Source organism: Pongo abelii, chromosome 4, assembly GCF_028885655.2.
Source record: "Pongo abelii isolate AG06213 chromosome 4, NHGRI_mPonAbe1-v2.0_pri, whole genome shotgun sequence".
NCBI lineage: Eukaryota > Metazoa > Chordata > Mammalia > Primates > Hominidae > Pongo > Pongo abelii.
Genome location: NC_071989.2, coordinates 149,876,646 through 149,896,590, shown reverse-complemented (window position 1 = coordinate 149,896,590; position 19,945 = coordinate 149,876,646). Strand labels below are relative to the sequence as shown.

General features: G+C 45.0%; 1 protein-coding gene across 2 annotated transcripts; it reads left to right on the top strand.

Annotated features, from left to right (window-relative positions):
- The first annotated feature begins 227 nt into the window (after positions 1-227).
- LOC134761469 (protein diaphanous homolog 1-like) lies at positions 228-19,638 on the top strand. 2 transcript variants are annotated; one of them, XM_063724508.1, is made up of 10 exons: positions 228-326; positions 4,902-4,996; positions 5,326-5,427; positions 5,658-5,897; positions 6,017-6,146; positions 6,898-7,023; positions 8,137-8,300; positions 8,424-8,559; positions 10,367-10,453; positions 15,659-16,174. In XM_063724508.1, exons 2-10 carry the CDS (start codon positions 4,925-4,927, stop codon positions 15,859-15,861), a joined length of 1,260 nt encoding a protein of 419 aa, XP_063580578.1. In that variant the 5' UTR covers positions 228-326; positions 4,902-4,924; the 3' UTR covers positions 15,862-16,174. The 2 variants fall into 2 exon arrangements, with proteins under 2 accessions (XP_063580578.1, XP_063580577.1); XM_063724507.1 differs by lacking the exon at positions 15,659-16,174 and adding an exon at positions 17,653-19,638 and having other exon boundaries at positions 232-326.
- The last annotated feature ends 307 nt before the right edge of the window (positions 19,639-19,945 follow it).

The following is a 19,945-nucleotide window of genomic DNA, read 5'->3' as shown; positions in this document are numbered from 1 at the left end:
CTGATAAATATTGAAGAAATGAAAATGAGATATTTATTAGAGTTGGGGGAGGTTCAGTAATAGAAGGGTGGTTGGTTGAAGAGGAGGTTAGTTTTGAAGGAATACAATAGAGAGACCATTATAATAGAGAGGAAGTGAGGGGCCATTTCATGCTGGACAGTAGTTGCTCAGTAAAGCACAGAGGTGGCTTACTCTTAATCATGCTTTTCTAATCTTTTCCCTGCTAGCCAAGAAGGATCAAGAAGGTGGAGAAGAAAAGAAATCTGTGCAAAAGAAAAAAGTAAAAGAGTTAAAGGTGTTGGATTCAAAGACAGCCCAGAATCTCTGTGAGTAGCTCTTGGTCCCAACTATTCGAAATCTGAAGGAGTTCTTTTAAGAACTTTTAATTCTCTTGAATCTATGGTCCCTTGATATAGAACTTTAATTGTTCAATTCCTGCTATATACCAAGCATTGCACAGTGAATTTTCAGTATCATGTTTAATTTCTTCAGTAGCACTGCAAGATTTTTAAGTATCCAGTTTTATGTCAAGGAAACAAGCTAAGACTTTTAGGAATTTGCCTAGTCATAAAGCTAGTAAGAAGGAGGTCTGGGATTTGAGCCTTTGTTTTTTTTTTGTTTGTTTTGTTTTGTTTTGTTTGTTTGTTTGTTTTTGAGACGCAGTCTCACTCTGTTGCCCATGCTGGAGTGTAATAATGCGGTCACAGCTCACTGCCACCTCAGCTTCCCGGGCTCAGTTGATTCTTCCACCCCAGCCTCCCAAGTAGCTGGGACTACAGGTGTGCACCACCATGCTCAGCTAATTTTTTGTAGAGATGGAGTTTTGCCATGTTGCTCAGGCTGGTCTCAAACCCCTGGGCTTAGGTGATCCGCCCAGCCGTGCCTCTGACTTTCTTATTTAAAAGTCCTTACTATGTCCATTGCATTCACAGAAAGTCTGCCACAGATGGTCTAGCCACTGGACATTTCCTCTTTCCCACTTTTGCTTTTTTATTAAATAAATAGAGAAGGGGTCTCGCTATGTTGCCCAGGCTGGTCTCAAGCTGCTGGCCTCAAGTGATCTGCCCACCTCAGCCTCACAATATGTTGGGATTACAGTGTAAGCCCAGCTTTCACTTTCTGATAAGTAAAGGTACTAGCTTGGCTTCAATTAAATTTAAAATTACTTTGTGATTTAAAATAACTAAGGTAAATTTTGTACTTCTCAGAGTAGGATCAGTAACTCCAGAGAAGGGTTCTGTTCTGAAGTTTCCACATATACTCGTAACTGTTTGGTAGCAAAATTTCAAATAAGAAATTCCTCTGCAAAGTTGATATAGGTAGTACTTATTTGATGATCAGGACAAATGTTAAATTTTTGTTCTTTTTAATTATTCATCTACCTACTTCATACCAAGAAATATAGACTTAAATATTTATTTGACAAATATTTCAGGGTCTACTATGTTATAGGCTCTATTAGGCACATACTAGGCATGTGTTCCAGAGATGAAAGGGTATTTTCCATAAAACCCACTCACAGTCTTGTGATGCAGTTATTGTCCCTGTTTTTCCAAATGAGAAAACCAAAGTTTAAATGATGCAAAGTGCCCAGATCACACAGCCAAAAGTACACATACCCATAAGTAAAGTTAGTGATACAATGAGACCAGTAAACTGTCACATTATTCTTGATTATATAATCTTAAATTATTGTCAATAACTATTACTACGTAGTGTCTGTGGTGCAGTCTTATGGAGACTAAAGTGTATTGTGAGTCAGTTCCTCTTCCCAGGAGTATCTCTAGGAACATAAGACATGAGTAATTGGTTTAAAAATGATACAAGAAAGACAATGGTGTAGTACATTATGATTTCTAGTGTTATGGTATTGATATGGAAAACAGAATTTAAGAAAAGAAAATTGAGAGTAGTATAGGATAGGATGGTCTGGAAGATGGAATTTAGTGATTCAACAGTGATTAAATGTCTCTCATGTGCTAACGATACAAAGCTGAATAAGACAATAGTCCCTGTCTGCATGAGCCACGTATTTGGTAAAGGGAGAAAGGCAGATGATAACAGCACAGATTGATAAATGCTATGATGGAGGTATGCTAGAATGTTTATGAGAGTATTAGGAAGGGAGGGATCTAAATCAAGTGGGGGCAGTGTTGGAGGGGCAAATCCCAGAAGATATTCTAAAGGAGGTACTACTTAAACTGAGTTGAAAGACCAATTAAGGAATTAAAGAGGCTGGGCGTGGTGGCTCATTCCTGTAATCCCAGCAGGAAGCTGAGGTGGGAAGATTGCTTGAGACCAAGAGTTCAAGACCAGCCTGGGAAACAAAGCAAGACCCCTGTCTCTACAAAACATAAAATACTAGCTGAGCACAGTGGCGTGTGCCAGTAGTCCCAACTACTCAGGAGGCTAAGGCAGAAGGATCACTTGAGCCCAGGAATTTGAGGTTGCAGTGAGCTGTGATTGCACCACTGCACTGCAGCCTGGGCAACAGAGTAAGACTCGTCTCAAAAAAAAAAAAAAAAAAAAATTAAGTGAAGGCGGGAAGGTTGGCTTGTTTCGGGAGAGAGATCAGCATGTATGAGAGCATGAGATAACATTGTGCAGTTCAGGAACTGCAAGTAGTTGAATACAACTGAGTAAAGTTTAAATCAGGAAAATGAGTGAGATTATCCTGTGTAATTTTTCGGAAGGCTGCTTTGGCAGTGATTATGAGGCTGGATTGCTAAGGTAAGAGGAGACTATAGGCAGAGATGAGTTATGTCATTGTTTTAAACTAGGTGAGATGTGATCAGGGCCTGAAACTAAGGTGATGAGAATAAGAGAGAGAGAGGATATTAAGATGGTAGAATTAGGCTAGGTGCAGTGGCTCATGGCTGTAATCCCGGCACTTTGGGAGGCCGAGGCAGGTGGATCACTGGAGGTCAGGAGTTCGAGACGAGCCTGGTCAACATGGCAAAACCCTGTCTCTACTAAAAATAGAAAAATTAGCTGGGCATGGTGGAGCACCCCTATAATCCCAGCTACTCATGGGGCTGAGGCAGGAGAATCGCTTGAACCCGGGAAGCGGAGGTTGCAGTGAGCCGACACCACGCCGTTGCACTCCAGCCTGGGCAACAGAGTGAGACTCATCTCGAGCAATAAATAAATTAAAATAAAATTAAAAACTAGCCAGATGTGGTGCCGCATGCCTATAGTCCCAGCCACTTGGGAGACTGAGGTGGGAGGAGGATTGCTTAAGGATGGGAGGTCCAGGCTGCCATGAGCTATGACTGCACTGCTGCACTCTAGCTTGGGTAAAATTAATGGAATTTAGTGATTGACTTGGGATAAGGGAGAAGGTGATTAGAGGTTTAGGTCACTCTGTGGAAAGTGGTACCATTACTGACATTACTGAAATAGGAAAATTCAGCAAGAACAGGTTATCTTTTTGGGGAAGTGGATGTGAGAGGTAGCAGGATGGTGTCTTACCTAAAGTATATTTTCTAAGTGGCTGCCATCTTTTCATTGGCTTTGTGGTGATGGAATAAATCAGAATCGTGGAAGTGAGAGAGAATAGGCTAGTTTAGATTGCTATAAAGTGAAAGAAAGAGAAACTGGTAATTTAGAGAGGAACATTGAGTAAGAGTAAAGAAACTTGATTATGTATATATGCTGAAGGGAAAGGTCTGTGGGGCTGCCTCTTCTGTTGACACATGAGGAAAGGATGAGTACATGGGAGTATATATACTTAGACATAAATACGTATATGAACGCATGCCTCCTATAAGCTTACGAAAGTGTTGGTATAGTTTTCTTCTAGGCGATTCCAAAAGGCTTATCTGAGTCTTTTCTAGTCTGGCTCTAACCAAGAGCCCTAGTGCTTTATTTTTAAGTAGGATAAGATAAAGCTGAGCAAGTAATTTGACCAGTGGCTTTGATTTTTCTCAGTGAAGAGGAGCAGGGTCTTCCTGGAACAAATGGGGAAGTGGTGAGGCAGTGGGGAAAGTGGGAATATGTTGGAGGACCTGCCAAGAAGGGTTGGAGAAAGTGGAATTGGGACACAGAATTGCTTACAGCGCGGAGGCCCCAGTTATCATTGGTGCTACTGCAAATTCATAGACTCCAGTCTGCATCAGCCCAGGTGTCAGAGTAGAAAAATGAAATGGCTAGACTGACCAGGGACCAGAAGGAGAAGGAAGGAAGAGAAAGGTAATAGTAGGAGTAGTAATACTAATGGGAGTCATAGTAGAGAGCAAATGAACTGATGGTTTAGAGGCTCCTAATGAAATAGGAAAGGCAGAGTGGAACTGATATATCGGTGAAAACGGAATGGTCAGGAGACTGGAAAGAGAGGTCCTGATAAGGCTGAAGAGTCAAGTGAGAGATTAGAAAGGGAGAGTTGAAAAAACAGGATGTGTTTGTTAGGGAATAAGATATGGCGGTTTAAGGTCAAGGCAGCTTTGAGGATCAAGTCCTGAGAGTGGGGAACTAAAGTAGAGTGGGGTGAAAGTCTTCGATGTATATAGACTTTTTTGAGACGGGTCTCGCTCTGTTGCTCAGGCTGGAGTGCAGTGGTGCAGTCACAGCTCACTGCAACCTGGACCTCCTGGGCTCAGATGATCCTCCCACCTCAGCCTGCTGAGCAGCTGGGGCTACAGGTGCACACCACCACGCCTGGCTAGTTTTTGTATTTTTTGTGGAGATGAGGTTTCCCCATGTTGCCTAGGCTGGTCTCAAACTCTGGGGCTCAAGCGATCCGCCCACCTTGGCCCCCTGAAGTGCTAGGATTACAGGCATGAGCCACTGTGCCTGGCCTAAAAGAGCCCTGTTAGGAAGATTATCCAGCATAGGTTTGCAGGATGGGTTGGAAGCGGGAACAGACCAAGAAGAACATGTCTTAATATCTCATTTTCTGGCAGCAATCTTTTTGGGTTCCTTCCGCATGCCCTATCAAGAGATTAAGAATGTCATCCTGGAGGTGAATGAGGCTGTTCTGACTGAATCTATGATCCAGGTAAGGAGTAAGGTGGTTCTGCTGGAACAGGCTCTTCTGTGTCGCTGGGCACTGGCCTCATCTCTGTGTAGATGAAGAGGATCCTCCTCCAGCATTGCTGACTTATGAATGCTGGCTTTGAGAAACTGCCTTTTCTTTGGTGGTCAGATTACTTCTGGTATATTTTGCAAAAGTCCCCCCATCTCAGTAGCTGCCTCTCCTCTCCCACCATATGTTTCTTTCTGTATGGTCCTTGAGCAGAGTGTGGGACTGACAACAGAGTAAAAGTTGTTTAGGCTTGAGTTGTTGGCGAATCCCCCTCCAGCTGAAATGTCTCTTCTCTCTTTCAGAACCTCATTAAGCAAATGCCAGAGCCAGAGCAGTTAAAAATGCTTTCTGAACTGAAGGATGAATATGATGACCTGGCTGAGTCAGAGCAGTTTGGCGTGGTGGTGAGTGAGGCCTGTGGCAGTAAGCGGTTCTCCACCTCCTGTATTCCCCTCCCCTCTAGAGAGCAGCCTGGGCATATGCTCCTTGCCGCTTGTCTGTTTTTGAACCTGTCTTAATCTCTCTCTTCTCCCTGCTCTGGAGCTCTGATCCTCCCATAGGAGGCTCAAGCCTGTATCTTTTTCTGACTTCGCCCTCTTTTGACTGTAATGGAACTGCTTGTGTTCTCTACTAGATGGGCACTGTGCCCCGACTGCGGCCTCGCCTCAATGCCATTCTCTTCAAGCTACAATTCAGCGAGCAAGTGGAGAATATCAAGCCAGAGATTGTGTCTGTCACTGCTGCATGTGAGGAGTTACGTAAGAGTGAGAGCTTTTCCAATCTCCTAGAGATTACCTTGCTTGTTGGAAATTACATGAATGCTGGCTCCAGAAATGCTGGTGCTTTTGGCTTCAATATCAGCTTCCTCTGTAAGGTGAGCCAAAGAGTTAGGGCAGGACAACACAAGGAAGGCTGCAGCCTCTATGAGTTCAGTGTTGGCAGGAGGCCATCTTGGACATGTCAGGATTTAACAGTTTCTCCTCTTTCTCTAAGCTTCGAGACACCAAGTCCACAGATCAGAAGATGACATTGTTACACTTCTTGGCTGAGTTGTGTGAGAATGACTATCCTGATGTCCTCAAGTTTCCAGACGAGCTTGCCCATGTGGAGAAAGCCAGCCGAGGTGGGGCAGTTTGGAATGAAGCTAGAGCCCAAAAGTCTCTGCATGGGGAGGGAAATAAGACACAGTCTAGATTTGAGAGCATTTTCAGTTCAGACTATTTCAAGTAGAAATGAGATAGGATTTAGGCATGGTGCCTAAGTCACAAGGGCAGAGCGTAAGGTAAGGCTGAGGAGAGATCTTTATGTGTAGAAATAGGAAGCACTCTTTCTCTTCCTAAGGAAACACCAAACACCAAAAAACAGCTAGAAAGGCAGGTGTTTTTAGTCTAGGTTAATAGTTCTTTTCATTAAGAAAACATGGACTATATTAACAAAAATTAGGCCTTACTCTCCTGGAACTAGACAAAGAAAAAGCAGCATTCACTGGAAATTGGAACAGATTTCTGCCCCCGCCTCTATATTTCTATGTATATCTCCTTCCTCCCAAACCCTGTTCTCTAAAATAAATGAGACCAAGATCTCAGGGGATTTCATAGATTCATGTTAAATTAAATGAAGTCTCTCTTCTATTCCTAGTACTGCATACCTTGTGAAGGCTGGAGGTTCAATGATCAAATAATTTGTAGTCTCACTGGAAAGATGAAAACTTAAGTATGTGACACAACTAAAGTACATAAGGAACTAAGATTATTAAGTACCAGAATGTGTGTATAGACTGAAGCTATGCTCTGAAAGGTGAAACTAAGGGGTGTTGAGGCTGGGATTATTGGTAAGCTCTTGCTGTGTTTTTATGGTGTTTTTTTTTTTTTTAGTTTCTGCTGAAAACTTGCAAAAGAACCTAGATCAGATGAAGAAACAAATTTCTGATGTGGAACGTGATGTTCAGAATTTCCCAGCTGCCACAGATGAAAAAGACAAGTTTGTTGAAAAAATGACCATATCCTCTCTTGAAAGGAGGGAGTTGTTCCTAGGAAGGGAAAGAAAACTTCCTGTAGTGGGGGAAAAACAGGATAGATAGGGCAATATGCAATTTTTTTTCTCTTAAAAAACTCTTTTTCTTTAAATACATAGTTTTTTGGGTTTGTCAGTATTTTGAGACAGGCTCTCTCTGTGTCACCCAGGCTGGAGTGCAGTGGTGCCATCACGCCTCACTGCAGCCTTGACCTCCTGGACTCAAACGATCCTTACCCACTCAGCCTCCTTGGTAGCTGGGACTACAGGCATGTGCCACCAGGCCCTGCTAAACTTTTTTAACCTTTTTTTTCTTTAGAGATGGGGTCTCACTTTGTTGCCCAGGCTGCATAGTTCCTGAGAGCATTCCATTGTTGTGGAGTGGAAGCAAACCATGCAGATCAACTATAAAAGTCCCCCAACTCCCCTGCCTGTACCCCATCTCCACTACATACGCTCACACATGCTTCCCTCTCCTTCCCCTCCCCAAAGGTAACCACTGCCACTGGACTTTATTCTGATTTGCACCTCATACATTTATTTTAAACAAAAACTGCATTGTATTGTGTTTTGCACGTATGTCTTGGCCATGTTTCCATAATAGTATTTATAGAAAACCCCCTTTTAGGTCAAGAGATCAAGACCATCCTGGTCAGCATGGTGAAACCCCATCTCTACTAAAAATACAAAAAAATTAGCTTGGTGTGATGGTGCGCACCTGTAGTTCCAGCTACTTGGGAGGCTGAGGCAGGAGAATTGCTTGAACCCAGGAGGTGGAGGTTGCAATGAGCCAAGATCGCGCCACTGCACTCCAGCCCGGCGATAGAACAAGACCCTGTCTCAAACAAACAAAAAAACACAAACAAACAAAAAACAACCGTTTAAACTGCCAGCTTCTTTTTTTATAGGTGTACCATAGTTCATGGTTTACTATTCCCCTATTTAGGGGTACTTACATGGCTTTGGTTTTTGCTATTATAAACAGTGCTGTATTGAACATCCCTTTGCATGCCAGTACTCATCTTTGAGTAATTCCTTGGGCTAGAGAAGTGTGTCTGCTTCTTGGTTTTGGTCTTGGTCCTTTACTCCTTGGCTGCACAGCTTTGTGAAGGATGCACAGGAACAGTATAACAAGCTGCGGATGATGCATTCTAACATGGAGACCCTCTATAAGGAGCTGGGCGAGTACTTCCTCTTTGACCCCAAGAAGTTGTCTGTTGAAGAATTTTTCATGGATCTTCACAATTTTCGGAATATGTTTTTGGTGAGCAAGGGATACTTGCTGACTGAATCTTTTGTGGGCATTTCTCGCTTTCCCCTGGGTTCCTGTTGGCTGGTAGTAGGTATACAGTGCCCATGTGTTCCTTCCTCCTCTTCCCTGCCCCAGCAAGCAGTCAAGGAGAACCAGAAGCGGCGGGAGACAGAAGAAAAGATGAGGCGAGCAAAACTAGCCAAGGAAAAGGCAGAGAAGGAGCGGCTAGAGAAGCAGCAGAAGAGAGAGCAACTCATAGACATGAATGCAGGTGAGGAGTGAAGACGGGTTGATGGGCTGAGATAGGAATGTTGGGAAGACTTCTCTGCCTAGAGTCTAGAGGCAGAGTCTCATGTCTGAGCTCACCTCCTGGCAAATGATTTTTGGCAGTCTTCTACCTCCAAGATCCCGATGCCGGACTTTAACCCCAATTCAGATACATGCGCATTCCAACTTGCCCTGGTTAAACTATTACCTTTTCTCTCCTTTGCTGGCTCTTGCATTCTCTGTCATTCCCCTGTGATTGTGGTATTGCTGTGATATATACTGTCTTCCTTCTGTCAGTCCAAACGTTCCTCTGGCCTGTTCTCATTCCCTCCACTACATCTTTCGGGTTTTTTTCTCTAAAATATTTTCCTGATGCTCCTCCCATCTTTTAATTGTGGCGTGTCTTCCCTTTCTGCTTATTTCACAAAGTACTATGTCCCTAGTACCTTAGCCCAGTTGTACACACGATTAGATTTTAAATGGATTGAACTTTTGGAGCGGGTGGGGAGCCGGTCACCCTCTTCTTTCTTCAGCAGAATCTCTGTTTCACCAGAAGCATGTCTTTGTTGAAACATATGGTTTCAATTACTGGCCCTCTGTTTCCTGTCTCTGCTTGTTTCCTGCTGCAGATTCCCTACCCCTTCGCCCCCACTGCTCTCTCTGTGGGCAGCAGAAATACAGCATACACTGCTCACACAGCACTGAGCTGATGCCACCCTCCTCCGAACCTGAGGGGCCACGAGCCTTCTGCAAATGAAGAGGTGTTCACAGAGCTGCTGAGTTTGTTAGGAATCAGTATTTTACAGAGCACAGGCACAAGGGCTGGTCTGATACCTCTTGCTACCAGGGACTTTTTATACTTTTCTGTAAAGCAATTTCCTTGCCCTTAGTTGTAAGCCACAACTTTGTAATGCTATTAAAGCCTACACCAAGTATCCTTCCCCTTCCCCTGGGACTTCAGGGTTTGTCCCCAGGTACTGGCTAGGATGCAGTGGGGGAAGGTGGAGTCCCGCTGACATGTGGGATGAGGGCTGCACACGGTCAACAGGTGGCGTAATGGACCTTGCCCAGTTTCCAGTACCCAGGTCAAGCAAATGAGGGTGGAATGTAGGGCAGCTGCACTGGTGATGCTCAGCCAGCAGGTGGCGCTGGGAGCAGTGAGCCCCAGCCTTGGATCTGGCAGCCTATGGACTTTTTGGGATTTCACAGTTTCAGATTTCACTATCCTAAGCTGTTGCCATGGAAACCGAGCCAGGCTAGAACAAGGATTCTACATTAACTCTTTGTATTCCAGCCAGGCTGCTCCTCTTAGATGCAGAGGACTTAGACATCAGGAAGACTTAGGCACTGGAGGCAGTACTTCAGGAAAGTGCACTCTTTGATCAGTGGTCTTTCTTCAGCCCTGCTCTGAAACCTAACCAGGCGAAACACTTTAGGATAAAGAGGGAGTGATATAGTTGCTTACTAATTTCACAATCATAGTCTCTACTTATCCTGGTCTTGGAGTTGGGCAGTTGTATAATTTTGTTTCTAGTCCTGATTGGGTGGGGAGGATGGCATTGCGGGAAAATATCCCAAGGTCTGCGTTGGATAATAGGCAATGAGATCTTTTGTTTTAACCATTTTTGAGCAGATACAAGTAAACATGAGCGTGTGAGACTTAAGGCTGAGCTCTCTTTGTCTCTTCTTAGCTGCCAGCTGCTGTGGGAGAGGGGAAATCAAGCAATGGCCATGCATTTTGTGTGGGGCTTGATACTTGCCATGCTGCTCTGGCTGAAGAGTTCACATCTCCATCTTGTTCTTTATAACAGAGGGCGATGAGACAGGTGTGATGGACAGTCTTCTAGAAGCCCTGCAGTCAGGGGCAGCATTCCGACGGAAGAGAGGGCCCCGTCAAGGTAAGTAAGCACATGGAGCTTATCCTGGGTGTCGAAGGGGGTGAGGGCTCTCTACTCCTGCCAGTCTGCGGCTAAAGAGCAAATAATGATGCTCTAAGCATCTTTTTAGTCCCTGCATCCAGAACGGATTATCTAGTCCTCTTCTTCCCATGTTACAGAGTAGCGACTTAGAAAACTGGGGTTTAAGGGACTGGCAATAAATCATTTACATTGGATTAGGCTGCATTTCTCCCCACTCTTGAAGCAGATATTTGGAACAAAGGAACTGAGCTGCAGGACCCAGGGATTTGAGTGGGCATTTGTGTGTATGAACAAAAGTTGATCTAAATACAAAATGTATATTAGGTATGGATTGAAATTCAAAGAAAAAATAAGAGTCCTTACTCTGGACTTCACAAGCAGAAGACATACATAGAGAGAACTAATAATAGAAAGTATAAAATTTTGTAGACAGGTTTAGGCATCATTATTCCCAGATAGAAAAATATAGAGGAGCATCTCAATTGAAGGATTATGGCGTGTCTGAAAACTACCTTTCCCTTGAGTGCAGTTAGCCTCTATTGCCCTTGCCTTCCCCCCATCACTGCCCTGCAATCTCCTTTCACATCCTTTGGAAGATCTAAGTGGATTACATTGAGCTAGAGATTCTAAAAAGAATTATGGAGCTAGGACAAGTGATCCAGGCATTAGTATGGGAAAAGATTAATGAATAAGTTCCCTTTGAGGGAAGCTTACAGTGGCCAAGGGACTAATTCAAAAGAAGGTATAGGCAAGGCTGCCCGTCATGTGGAGTTGACCTGCACTATCGTGTCTAGTGAAGGTCTTTTGAGGCTAGGAGTGGTGGCTTCTTTACTGATTTGAAGAGTGGGAATTACAAAAAAAGGCATCATTAAAGGTTTCTACTTCAGAGGGACTTAAATGTATGTTCCCTATTTCTTGGCTGTTGCATTGTGTAGGCCCATTTGATAGTTATACTTTGAGATTATTGTAAACAGAAGGAGTTACACAGCTTGCTTTGGCCAGTGCTTAGCTATTAATACAGTGGTATCTGTAGGGCCTGTAGTACCTGCCACAGCCTGGAAAGGGGGACCTTAGAGCATGATAGCCTATGTAAACTCAGTATTCTGGCCCAACAACAGCCATCACTGTGAGTTTCATCTGTAGTGGCTGGCTGCCCATTTCTACCTGTACTCTGAATAACCAGAGTGATACTCCCTTCTGAGGGTTCTCCTGTATGACATCAGAATGTTCCCCAAACTGAAAGCTCCCGAGTCAAAGTTCTTACCCATTTTCTGGCATTCTCTGAGTACAGGCTTTCTAAAGGCGGGGGAGAAGTGGATATGAAGAGCTGAGTACTCTCTGGGCTCGAGCATTTAGTCTTATAGATAGGTGTTTGCAAGGAGAGTACAGCTAGAGGTACTATTACTCCTGTATTTCGTCTTTATAGGTTCTTACAACGTTATTTCCTACTGATCACATAAGGTGATGTGGCCTTAACATTAAGCATTTCTAGCCTTACAAAAATACATTGCATCTTATTGTTTTTGTTTTTGTTTTTGTTTTTGACCCCGTCAGCTAAGTGCCTGGCATCAGACTTTTTGGTGGGGAATTCCCTTTTAAGCCTCTTCCTGTGGAACTATACTAGAATCCCAGATGCTTCCTGTGCACAGGTAGCCAGACATCAGTGGCTTCCCTCTGCTGGGGAAGCCCCATTCTTCACTTCTTTCCAAGTGGAAAATCAGAACTCACAGGTGGAGGAAGGAGGAATTTTGTTGGAAACTAACCTTCCAGCAGAGGACCTGAATTAGTCAAAGTACTCTCTCCCATGCAAGAGGGAATAGGAGGAGACTTATATTAGGAGATACTAAATTGGAAAGTAGGTGAAATGACAATTACATATATTTTAAGTGGCTCTAGCCTATAAGCTTATCTTTCTAGGCTCTGGGTCCACTAAATACACTTGAATATATCTGGGAGAATCTCAGGGGAGACATTCGTAGTTATTCTGGTAACTCTTTAGACCTTCGTGCATTCACATCATGTAAAGTGATGTGATGTGGCCTCACATTAAACATAAACAGGAGGATAGCCATCAGAGTAGATTACAAAGAACACAGGGCTAGGTAGGGATCAAAAGACCTAAAGTCACATCTAGTTTTGATGCTGTCTGTGTTATCCTAAGCAAGTCACTTAATGTTTCTGGGACTCAGTTCCTCAGGTATAAAATGAGAGTTGGACTAGAATGAATGGTCTCCAGGGTCCCTTCCAGCTCTAATATTTTTTTGTGCAGTGACAACAGGATTAAGAGGAGAAGAGAGAGAGGCTGGACTTAGATGGCCCCATTCTCAAAATACAAAGTCTCCACTGGCTATAGGTTTCTCTATGCGGCTACTGGATTTCGCTGTTCCACCCCTTGCCTGACTGTCTCTGACTATTCCTCTTGGCTGATTGCTTTGAGCTAAAAAAAAACAGAGGCACTGTGGAGCATATCTGCCTCATAGCCCTCCTTTTTTCCAGAGAGGCAGCTGTCCCTATTCAAAGACACTAGTTTTTTCCCTAGAATTTAAAGGAATGTTAAATTCTTCCGGTCTCTGGAGACCTGGGGGAGTGACCAGTATACAAAGACTCATTGAGGAGTTGGAAGAGGAGAGTTACTATCAGGCTTGGTTCATTAAAAGCAACATGTAAACTCCTGTGATCCGCAGGGTGTGGGAGAACAATGGTTTGAGTGTCAAGGGGAAGAATCCATGTGATTGTATTACAGCTGCTATTTCAGGCCCATGATTGAGTCAGCTTGTGGTTTTAATGACTCAACTTTATCTCCATGTCTGAATTGTGGCCTCATGTATACAAGTCATTTGCTCACTGGGATAAAAGCCAAGGGAAGAAAGAAATTCAACTCTTCCTTTCCTTCCCTCTACCATTTCCCACCTTCCCTATAAGCTCCATCCATCTAATAGAACCATAGAGTTGGAAAGACTCTAAAGACTTCCAGTGATTAGTATCTAACCTGCTCATAGGGGAAGGAATTAAAACCAGATAAGGTGACTAACACGGTGAAACTCTGTCTCTACCAAAAATACAAAAAATTAGCTGGGCGTGGTGGCAGGCACCTGTAGTCCCAGCTACTCAGGAGGCTGAGGCAGGAGAATGGCATGAACCCAGGAGGCGGAGCTTGCAGTGAGCCAGGATTGCGCCACTGCACTTCAGCCTGGGTGACAGAATGAGACTCCATCTCAAAAAAATAAAAATAAAAAACAGATAAAGTCTTGCCTAGGTCTACATGGCTATCTAATGACAGAGCACTGTAGCCCACTTTTGTGACTCCAAGTCCAGGCCTGTTTCCCCTCAGCCTGCGTGATTGAACAGGAGACGGCAGTGAACCCACAGTATGGGCCAGAAATACTCTTTCATACCTTCCAGCAAGGAGAGTCTTGGACATGATGACATTGCTTCAGGAAGGTGCTCTCATGACCACCTGTGTTAGTCTATTTTGTGTTATTATAAAGAAATACCTGAGACTGGGTAATTTATAAAGAAAAGGGGTTTATTTGGCTGACAGTTCTGCAGACTGTATAGAAAGCATGGCGCCAGCATCTGCTGTGGAGGCCTCAGGAAGCTTCCAATCAAGGGGGGAGAAGGTGTATCACAAGGCGGAAGTGGGAGCTAGAGAGATGCCAGGCTCTTTTAAACAACCAGTGCTCGTATGAGCTCATTACTGTGGGGAGGGCACCAAGCCACTCATGAGGGATCCACCCCATGACCCAAGTGCCTCCCACTAGGCCCCACCTCCAACGTTGTAGTCCACATTTCAGCATGAGGTTTGGAGGGTCGTCCATCCAAACCATGTCACCTCCTATCTAGAGAAGGTTGCTAAGAATATTTCCTGTACCACTACTTATTCTCCCCCCTACTTTTATAAATAGGACAAGAAACATAATTAGGAGAGTTTGAGACAAGAATGAGTTATTTAGTGTGATGATGATTGCCCCATCTGTCCTAGTTTCCTCTTCCCTAAGGAAGCTTATTTTATTAACAAGAGCACTTCCTCTTTAGTAATAGTTCCTAGCCTATGTTTTATAAAGGTCTTTTTTCAAATCACTAACCTTTTTAAAACTTGCGTTATATGGTTGATTTTGCTGGTGTTTTTATCCTAGCCCACTCCTAACTTCTAGGAATCTGTCCTCAGAGAGCATTCACCAGTATCTCAACATTGTTCCCTTTTCCCACACAGCCTATAGGCCTGTTCTCTTGGAGTTAATGATCCTCCCTGATCATTAACTCCATCTAGTCAAAAGATTTTTCTGGTTCTATAGCTACTTTTCAATAGTCTTATAACAAGTGAGTAAGTTGGGGGAAGCATGGGGAGGTCAGTTTTTCTTGACTGTTCAACCTGCTGAGCATAATGGTGACTGAGTGGAAAGCTGGGAGACCTGTTCCAACAAGAGCTTTCTCATCCCCTGACCTTAGGCCACATCACACCCTCCCTGGTGTGTAGGCTTTCAAGGCTTAAAAGGGAAATTTTGATCTTCTCCCTGCCTACTCTCTGCTCCTGGTTCTTATGAAGTTTGTAATACATCAGAAGCTTCTTGAGTCCAGAAAAGTCTAGAAACATCACTTGGTTAGGTACAACTGGTATCTTCTTATTTTGGAGGAAGAAACCACAGAAAGCAGCAGCTTAAGACCTACCACATGGGACCTCTGCCTTCTCCTGTGTTGCCCAGGACAAATGGCCCAGTGTTCTTTTCCCAAGGTCTGGAGTCAGATGTTATTTCAACATATATATACCACTAGAGTTACACACACACACACACACACACGCACGCAGAGTCGCAGTGTCTTCTCAACTGCTGGAGACTGAATTCAAAGAAATAATAAAATGATAGGAAACTACTGCCCTTCTGGATATGAGAAATGGGGTCTAGAGAGGGAGTACTTCAGAAGAGAGTGGAAATGTAGGAGGCCTGAGGAAGATTTTGGTGGTAAGGACAGTATGAGAAATGCACACATATAGACCATCATAGTCACACTCACATAGGCTCCTTTTCCTCACTTGTCTCGGTCACGGGGCAGTAGTTTATGTTCATAATCCAATACGTGGTTTTGTGAAATTCCCACAGTCTCAGTCACATACCTATGATCTGTAACTAGATAAGTCCTGTGGCTGTCAGTCAGGGTCTTCACTATTCTTTCTCCTCTTGGTAGACAACCTCTTGTGCCCCTGGGAAGTAGAGGAGGAGGAGGAGACCTTTAAATTGGTAACCTGTGTGCATGCTGCGTGTTCCCTGCTTGATCTATGGGCAGCCTCTCCTGGGATGGAAACAGTAGCTCTGGGTCATGGCTCTGCAGGGAGAGAAGACCTGGTTAAGACCTGGGCTTTGGCAGGCTGTGGTGACTCATGCTTGTAATCCCAGAACTTTAGGTTCCAAGGTGGGAGGATTGCTTGAGCCCAGGAGTTCAAGACCAGCCTAGGCAACATGGAGAGACCCCATCTCTGCAAAAAAATACAAAAATAGCCAGATATGGTGGCACATGCTTATAGTCCCAGCTGCTAGGGAGGCTGAGGTGGGTGGATCACTTGAGCCTGGGAGGTTGAGGCTCAAGTGATGTGATTACACTGCTGCACTCCAGCCTGGGCGACTGAGATTCCATAAAAAAAAAAAAAAAAAAAAAAAAAAAAGACGGGCTATCTGATCCTGTTTGGCTTCTGCCTACCTAAAACTTTTTGCTGGTCCAAAAAGGCGCTTCATTCCAGTCATGCAGCTGCCCTAGTCTTGGTCTTCATTTAGGAGTGCTCGGCTCTTTGATCCGGTCCTGCTTCTAAAACATTCCGGTACTGCTTTCTCCACTCCAGCTTTCCCAGATCTCCAGGAAGTCTTTTTTTTTTTTTCTTTCCAATTGGGATATCATTTACATACCTAAAATTCACCTTTTAAAAATGTATAATTCAGGGGTTTTAGAATAGCCACAAGATAGTGTAACCATTACTACTATCTAATTCCAGAACGTTTTCATCATCCCCAAAAGAAAAACTTCATAATACCCATTAGCAGTCACTTCTGATTCTCCCCTCCCCTTGCCTCTGGCAGCCACCAGTCTATTTTCTATCTCTGGGTTTGCCTGTGCTGGACATTTCATAGAAGCTGACCCATAACATATGGCCTTTCGTGTCAGGCTTCTTTCATCCCAGACAGCTCTTTGTGTATACACAGTTGCTCTGTGCTGTTCTGGGGCATGTGAGGAGGAGACATCATGAGATGGGCATGGTCTCAAGGAGTCGCCTTCTTGCTGCAGATACTGGGGCCATAAGCCTAGATACCATAAATGAATATGAGAGTCTTGGGGATGAAACCCAGCAGTTAGAACAGAAACTTGTGGATTGATTTGGTTCTTCTTTTCTAATCTGGTATGACAGCCGGAACTTGACCATCCCTTAGCCACATGGGCTGAGATTTCTTGGTAGGGGTCCTCTCCTGTCCATCTTGATCCCAGTTCTGCTTCCCTAACATAGCTTTTATTACTACCTCCCCCCGCCACACCACCCCCACATACTCTACACACCTTGTAGGGCCCTTGGCATTTGTATTACGGCTGCTACCATTGAAGGGGTGGGAAAGAGCTAAGGCGTGTGGGCATCTGTTGTTGGAGGAACACGTGGGAGTGCGGTGCCAGTGCGTGGCTGCTGTTCCTCTTTGCGGGAGTCTCTCCAGCCACTTATGGAAGGTCGCCTTCTGCTAGGGACAACCCTCCCAGGGCTGACTGAAAAGTGTTTTGGCCTAGGAGTTTCCTGGGACCTGTCAAGAAAACAAAAATAATACTATGTACTAAACTTCAGTCTATTTAATTCCAACATCCCTATTACGAGAAAATAGACTTTGAGTACTTCATCTCTCCCTAAGTCACATAGCTAACACTTCAACCCAGTTCTGTCTGTGTTCAAACTTTTGTGCTATTTTCACACAGGGAAGCAAGGGGGCAAGGCTTGCTTTCCTGTTGCACCACACTCTCTTACATTCTTTGCCACCCAACAATATATTCCACATGCTGGATCTCTGCCCCTCTTTCTTCAAAGTAAAGGCCTCTATGAAGTGGCCAAGGTAGTCACATCTGCATGGCTTATGCTGATTATCTGCTGTAAAGTTTGAAAGAAATTAGAAATGAGGCCTTCCATGGACAGAATCTCTCGTCTTCTCTTGCAGCCAACAGGAAGGCCGGGTGTGCAGTCACATCTCTGCTGGCTTCGGAGCTGACCAAGGATGATGCCATGGCCGCTGTTCCTGCCAAGGTGTCCAAGAACAGTGAGACATTCCCCACAATCCTTGAGGAAGCCAAGGAGTTGGTTGGCCGTGCAAGCTAATGTGGGTCCTGTGACCGCGGCAGCTCCTCAGCAGAGCTGCAGACTGTCTTGCCCTGCAGCATGTGCCTAAAGGCTTCCTCTGGGGTGGCCGCTCCCACCACCCTGACCCTGTCCTCCTCTCTGGCCTGCTGCTCTCTCAACGTCACATACAGCTTCAGTTGCCTGGAGGCCAGAAGGAAAGGGCAGTGTGGGGGAGGCCTGAGCCCAAGCTAGCCAGCCCTGGCTGTTGTATTACCAAAGCAGGGTCCATGTTTGCTGCCTTAACCCTGTCTCCTCTCTGTTACTCAGAGGGCCTCATCTCAGACAAGGCCCAGCCTGCTTTTTCTCAGCCCTGACTTTCTAATGGGCTTTCCCCCCAGGTCAATCTTGCTGGATTTGTGCTTTTCTTTTGTGGTTTCTCTGGCCCTGAGAACAGCATGGGGCTTGTAAACCTTTGGGCTAGATCCCTCCTTTCATTGCTGTTGTCTCTGCTCTTCCCTCTCCTGGCTGTGGTTATTTATTATTAGTGGTGTGGCACTGGGAGCTGCTCCTAAGGAAGCAGGGAGCAAATCCCACCTTTACCCCACCTTCCTGGGAAAGGCCTCCAAAGCAAAGGATCTGGACCACTTTCCCTGCTGTGCTGTGGCCCAGGCCGGAGCCTGTGGGCAGGCAAGCAGGGCATAGCGACAGCGTGGGACCTGCCCCCAGCTTCTGCCACGCTTTATGCCCTTGCCTCTCTGGACGCTCTGCACCAACCCCAGGCTACTGAGCCACCTTCCCTCCTCATGCCTTCCCTAAGCTTTGGTGTATCTCATCTGGACTATGGGTTGTATTGTGACCATCCCAACACCTCACCCTCTGTCTACAAGGAAATGGGAGGTGGAGCCTCCTGGCTGAGAAATTGTTTTGCAAATGGATCTATTTTTGTATGAAAAAAAAAATTTTTTTAAAGAAAACTGCTCCTTCCCCCTTTCCCCTCCATAATGTAAGAAGCTTTGGTGGCAGGTTACAGAGTTCCTGGGATTTCTCCTCACAGGCCCAATCCTGAATGTGCCCCTGGCCCTTCTGGACCCTTGAGTCCAAGGCAGATCCTCTCTCCCAGGGAATCCGACACAGGAGGAACCCCTTCTCTGGTTGAGCTGGGCCAGGCCTAAGAGTAGCGGGAACTCTAAGACCACAGAGTTTTTTATAAATGTATAAATGTATCAAGCCAAATGTGCAGATGCTAACTGGACATTCTGGGGAACTGGGCACCAGGAGTGCCTTCATACACTGTACCCCAGCTCTCTTCTAAAAGAGAAGTGGGTGGGCACACTGAACTGTTTGGTAGCCCCAACCACAGGAAGCTCCAACTGTCTGGCTTAGGGTGACACTTTTGCCCTCCTTGTGCCCCTCTCAGCTTTCCATCCCCAGCTAGGAAGAAAGAATGGCACTCTTGGGCTTGGCCCAGAATTAGAGTTATTAGAGCAAGAGAGAGCTTAGGAAGCATGAGGGCAACTATAGTGAGGCCTTACTGCCAGGAGAGGGGGTTTTGGTTGCTGGCACTTGTGTATAAAGGGGCAAGAGCAGCTCCTTTGGACTATTCCTGGGAGGACTCTGATGCAGGGCGTCTGTTGCTCCCCTGGGTCACCTCCTCCCTGCTCGCTGACATCTGGGGCTTTTGACCCTTTCTTTTTTAATCTACTTTTGCTAAGATGCATTTAATAAAAAAAAAAAAAAAAAAGAGAGAGAGAGAGGTGTGGGGGGACAAAAGGCAAACCTATTTCCCTTGCCTCATAGGCTTCTGGGATGTCATCACCTCCAGTTTGTTGGTTTTGTTTCCAACTGTTAATAAAGCATTGAAACAGTACTGCCTTACAGCTTCCTGTGTGAATTTCTGAGCTGTTTTCTTTTCACTGTAGTCCAGGCTCCTCTAGTCTTTCCTGCCTCAAATCCCTGGTTGACCTGACAAATCACTGTGAAAAAGCTAAAGGTGCCAGACACTTTACTTGGGCACAGGGCTAGAGATGATTAATACATGGTGGCTGCTGCCCCACCAGAGCTCACCTCAGGGCCGTTTGACCACAGTAAAGGAGTGGGCGCCTGGTTCCGCTCCCTGACTCTTCTACATTGCGGCTCCTTGGTTTGGAGTCCCTTTTTGGAACTCACTTGTAACC